The sequence below is a fragment of the Cryptomeria japonica genome, chromosome 7, assembly GCF_030272615.1.
Source record: "Cryptomeria japonica chromosome 7, Sugi_1.0, whole genome shotgun sequence".
NCBI lineage: Eukaryota > Viridiplantae > Streptophyta > Pinopsida > Cupressales > Cupressaceae > Cryptomeria > Cryptomeria japonica.
This window is the reverse complement of record NC_081411.1, coordinates 646,594,569-646,600,568: the sequence shown is the minus strand read 5'-3', so window position 1 is coordinate 646,600,568 and position 6,000 is coordinate 646,594,569. Positions and strand designations below refer to the sequence as shown.

General features: G+C 32.1%; 1 protein-coding gene across 1 annotated transcript in view; it reads right to left on the bottom strand.

Annotated features, from left to right (window-relative positions):
* Nucleotides 1-2,995: 2,995 nt before the first annotated feature.
* Nucleotides 2,996-6,000, bottom strand: part of LOC131057410 (fatty acyl-CoA reductase 3) — a 101,319-nt gene continuing 98,314 nt past the window's right edge. Inside the window, exons 7-10 of the mRNA XM_057991588.2 lie at nucleotides 3,967-4,048; nucleotides 3,568-3,837; nucleotides 3,361-3,494; nucleotides 2,996-3,262 (exon numbers count right to left, since the gene is read on the bottom strand). Coding sequence (XP_057847571.2) covers nucleotides 3,112-3,262; nucleotides 3,361-3,494; nucleotides 3,568-3,837; nucleotides 3,967-4,048 — 637 coding nt within the window. The 3' untranslated portion in view covers nucleotides 2,996-3,111. The remainder of the gene's footprint in view (nucleotides 3,263-3,360; nucleotides 3,495-3,567; nucleotides 3,838-3,966; nucleotides 4,049-6,000) is intronic.

The following is a 6,000-nucleotide window of genomic DNA, read 5'->3' as shown; positions in this document are numbered from 1 at the left end:
CTCTTTGTTCCTGGTGAGGCAAATTTTATTCATCCAGCTAATATTAGTGAACCTCAACAACATGTTTTGATTTATCTTATTTTGTCATCAACTTTAGAAATTAGTTGATTATTCTCAATATGATCATTTGTCAATCAACAACTCCATGTTGTTACTCATATTGTGTAGTATCCTTTGATGGGTTCTCTATTGTGTGTCTCCACCCTCTTCCTGTATGTATACAAATATGGATGTAAAATTTTCATGGAATTTTATAGAAATAAGGGAGAATTTTTTTCCTAAGATGCTATCTCATCCTAACATCACGAGTTTGTGTGTGAGCAATCTTAGGAATGGATCAAGTATTATTTAGCCCTAGAAAACATGGCCACATTTTTTTGGTTTTATTTTGTTAGATTATTTCTATTTAAAATGAGGTTTGGGTCCTATAAAAAATAAACTTATTTTATAGATAAAATCCTAAGCTGTCAAAATCGTAGATTTAAATCCATATTGAAATTTTTTCAACAATCTAAACAAAAAATAAAATGATAAAATATTTTTAAAATGCTAAAAAATGGTAGATCAAACATACAAAAAAATAAAACAATTGTTGAAGAATGTCATAAAAAAATAATTTTAATTTGATCAATATTCAAAATGAATTACGTTTAGATTACAATTCAATGGCTTATAAATCCTTCTTTCACATCAATTAACTAACGAACTCGCCTATGGGGATCCAACTTCCCAACTAATTAATATATTTATTACTAGCATTAAATTTAATATAACATTTATGGCTTGTTTATTATTCCAAACTAAATTATTAACTATGAATATAATAGTTAATAGATTGTGACGTCTATTTAGCTTACATTTATGCTTTTTTTCTTTTTGGTTCTGTCTTGGGATCCTGTCCCTTACCCTTCTTAATTAATCAAAATATATAGATGTAATAATTTAAACCCACCCCCCTTATTACATCAATTAAAACAAAGGTGGAATATTTCAAGAGTTGATCACAACAACCCTCCTAGAAACTTTGATGACGCACATTCACCAATCCTTCGCATTCACCTACTTAACAACGAACTAAAATAGATCTCATAAAAATCGAACATACAAAAATCTACACAACATGAGAGAGTAAAAAGTATTCCCAACATCCTTGCATAATGAGAAAGAATTCTTCTGAAAGTCCACATCTCCCCTGAGTGTGTCAAAATTTCTCCTCTTGTGTTGCACATGAGTGAACTCTCCTTTGAGAGCCACATCTCATGTAAGTGTGTCAAATCCTTCATTTGGTATTGTGGAAACAATCCCTCTACCATACAAAACCTAAACCAATGTGGATACATCAAGTGAACCCATATAAAAAACCTAGTAACCCTTGCTCCTTGAAGGGACCCAAATAATATCAAGCCCCCCTCCCTTTTCCTTAGGGACACAAATGAGAGTTTTCTTCCCATGAAATAAATTACCCTTGAGTGAGAAGCTAGTCAATAAGATACATAAATTCATGCCTCCATTCCCTCCAACCTCCAATGTGATTTTCTTTATACTGTAGTCAATAGACATAGCATATGAATTTTCAAATATTTTAAAACTTTTGTCAACTGTAGCACATATGGCTATAAGAGTATAAGAATAAAGTGATCTGATGAATTATTCATTCCAAAGTGTTGGACTCAACTAACAATACACCTTTTACAATGTGTTCCAAAAATTGAAAGAAAAATAAACTCCATAAATGTTCAAACTTGTTTTAAAGATAATCACCTAATGAAATATCTTCATAGAAATCATATGTTAATAACTTATTTTCAAAAAATGTATACTCTAATTTGACCCCATAACAACTAATATTCAAATGTACTAAAATAGCCAACTTTTCCATGTGCCATGTATGGAATAAAATTTAACTCATGTACAATCTATCCTCTTATCTTCACATTTAAAAAATTTAAAGTTGGTCCCAAAATAAGAATATAGATAAGATTATTTAATCTTCACCCAAAAATTCATGGAAAACCCACTTACAAGGACTACCATTTGTGCAAGAACACTGATCAAATGCATTGCATAAAAAAAAATACAACATGATTCATTCAAGTGGGTATTTTTCTTTTAACACAAATTCATTCAACCAAACTCATGAATTTCTAGTCCAAAAAATCAAATGTAGTTTAAGGTTATTTCTAGCATGGTATGGACTACATTTAATGATTATACATCTTCTATCAACATTGATTCTCCTCTATCAGTATATACATGCCTTCCTTTACGCAACAAATTTATTGAAGTATTCAAACTTTATCTTATCTCTCATAAACCTTTAGACAACAAAATATAACCCTCCATGCCAATCAGTAAATATTACCAAAGATAGAAAAATACGCAATTAAAATGTAGTGCTTAGCAATAAAGAATGCCTAACAATGAAACTTAACTTCCTAAAGAAATAGATTGGATGCCTTTGTCAAAATATCCAACACTTATAGACAAAGAAAAATCCTCCTTTTCTTGACAACCCATTGTCATTTTTTCTTTGATGCCATGTTAAAAAATCATAGAGGAATCACAAAGTAAAAATAGAGAAAACCATTGTAGAACAACAACACAAAAAATAGAATATAATAATTTGATCAAAATTCAAAATGGATGATGAACTTACAATACAATTGAATGGCTTATAAAGAATTTATTCTCTATCAACCAACTAAACGACTAATCTACAAGAATACAACTTTGCAACTAAACAATTTATTTATTACTAATATTAATTTTAATATAACAAATAATTATTTATCTATTATTCTAAAATAAACTATTAACGAAATATCAAACATTAAGATATAAATATTGAATTATCTTATATTTATGTCTTATTTATTTAGATTGAAGAAGATAACCTCTATGATACTAAGAAATTAAAATGAATATTGAAAAAATTATAATATTTAAATATAATGCAAATTCTTAACATTTGCTAATTATTATTTTAAACTATCCTATTTAACTTATACATAATAAACATTAAATATCTTAACATTACAACTTATTAAAATATTGTATTTATTAAGATGCCATAGCATATTAGCATATTAATAGAAAGGAAAAGTCATATTTTCATCCTCTCATAACATATTTTGCAAGTCCAGGAATATGACAGTTGATGAAATAGTGTTTCCAGTCTATGCTCTTAATATCAAACTTGAAATTCTCCTGATCTCTCTCTGACATTTCGTTCCACAGATCTTCCATATGTGAGATGTCAAACCTGTAGATCATGACAACCAAGAGCTCAGATTTCTGAGAAAATACATTCCAATATATAGTTTATATATGACAATCAAGAGACGCGAGTTGGTGACTTACGCTCCCTTGAAGAAAAGAAAGGGTTCGTAGATTTGAGCGAGCTTCAATGCAAATTTGTACTTCTCAAGCAAAAGAGTGTAGAGCGGCTCCAGCCTAAAGTAGCCCAACAGAAGCTTATCCACAATGTAGAGTATCTGCCATAATCATTCAATGCCCCAGTCATCAAAGTGGAAATCTACAATGGAATGTAAGCTAAAGATTTATTACCAGGAGAGGGATTCGGTAATAGAGAGTCATATATAATTTGAAGGTGGCCATGCTTTGTAGAGACCGTAATTTCTTCACTCTCACGATCCTCCCATTCTTAGATATTGTGCATGGATGTGCTGAAAAGTAGTCATAAATAGCATCAACAATCACACTGTATTTTAATGGGTTAACATTTGAGGAAGCTACATGATAGACACATAGACGTTGCTGTGAAGCGTTCCTCACTATTGATGTTATCATGCAATTAACTACTATGTCCACTGGAATCTGATTTAGCCAAGAACAAAGAGTAACATGTTATATTCTTCAACAATTGTAATTAGCTGCATATGACATCACCTGAAAACATGACTAAGCCGGGTAAGATATAATATTAATGTAAGACTTTGTACTTACTACATCCACAACTAGGTGGGGATCAGCCAGGAAGAATGAGATTCGCCCCTTTCCATATCCAATCACCACAGGGTCAATCATCCTATAGCCATATACCAATAAACATCATATATAAACAAACTGAAGACACATTAAAAAGTAAGAATTGAGTTAAATTTAAATTCTAATAAGGTGCTTATTAAAAAGTCCTTCATAACTCAGAGGAAGTATGAGTATGATATCCCAACAAATATAAGATATGGGAGCTTATTGAAAGGACCCTAATCTAGTGGTAGAATACGCCAACCAATATATATGGAAAGTTTTGTTAATCATGATGATTTAAAATTTAATTGTTTTTTATGTTTAATATATTAAGGAACTCTCATGGTTAGGTGTAGGCTAGATATTTAGGTTGTTAATTGGTTATATAAGAAAAATGAAGGAATGATTTTGGAAACAAATGCATTGAAATATAGTCTTAATTATTTAAAATAATTTTTTTTCTGTTTTATATAATTATCATATAATTTTCAATTCTTTTTTTATGATTTTGATTTAATAGTTATACTTAAATTTTTAGAAAGATGGAATGAGAGTTAATAGTAATATATTTGAGTTGTTCATTCTTTTTTGGATATTCTGATTATATAAGGTTTGAATATGTTTCAAAATTTAGTTGCATGGAAGTTAATATAATATATAAAATTTAGAATAAGCAAGTCTTATTTTTCAATGTTTTTGATAAAAAAGCAGCCAAACTAGGGGGCTGACCCAGAGTACAAAGCAAGTCTCAAAGAGAGCATTATCAACACATTAACATCAAACAAACGGCGGATTACCAGACAATCCCTATCTTGTCTATCAAAAATATATTCCACCTACTATTATAGAACAACACAAGATTGATGACAATCCTGTCCATGTATAATCTAAAAAAAGTAGATAACCACAAAGAAACCAACACTAAACTAACTAACACTACCACCCTTCCCAAATAGACCAGTATATCCACTCGTAAAATAAACCATAGTAGGTCATTGGTCGGTAAGATAGTTTTGATCTCTCCCTATGAGGGATTTTTGTTTGTCAGAAAGAGAGGCCAAGTGTCTCTAGCACCTCATACCCTTCAGCTCAAGGCTTGCCGCAGCCAGGGATTCAGCCACCGTATTGCCCTCTCTATACATATGTTGAATATGAAATTCATCCAACCAAATAAGCATAGACCATATGTCCTTGAGAATGTTGTGAATTTTCTAGCTAATCCTAGAAACACCTTTGGTCACCTCAATGATCAGCTTAGAATCTCCTTCAATGACCAATCTTTTAGAGTCAATAGTGAGAGCCAATTTAAGACCCCACAAGAGCGCTAAGGCTTCAGCTAGGTTACTCGAGGTTGAACCAAAATTGCCACAATAGGCCAAAACCAAATTACCCAAATTGTCTCTTATAATTCCAGCTCCTACCACAACCCCATTGCGAGCGGCGCCATCAAAGTTGAGTTTAAACCATGAGGGGGAAGGGGCCGACTATCTAGTGTTGAATCTCTCCAACCTTTTAGAATTCTCATAGTGGAGGAAGCTGTCAGGAAATTTCCATTTCCTAGCCCAACTGCAATCCATCTCCAAAGGGACGTATTGCGGGCTTTTCCATTTGCAGACCAGAGCATTCTCCCTAAGAAGCTTCTCTGTTATGTCGACCACATTGTCCATAGTGTTGTTGGCATCACGGAAGATCCGGTTATTCCTTTCTTTCTAGATGTTCTAGTAGATATGAGGAGGGATAAATTTCCATAACTGTTTGATCAGGGGGTGAGATGATGGGCACTCCCTATTGATGACAAAATGTTGCAGGTCTTCTAGGAAGGTCCAGGTGTTGTTTATTTTCTGTAAGACTTTGTACCAAACCATGGAGGCAAAAGGACAATGAATAAAGAGATGATTGATAATTTCCTCAACACGATTACATAACACACACCAATTGACCATCAAAAAGCCTCTCCTCCTAAGGTTATCAATGGTTAGGATCTTCCCATGGAGAGTTGTCCACTAGAAA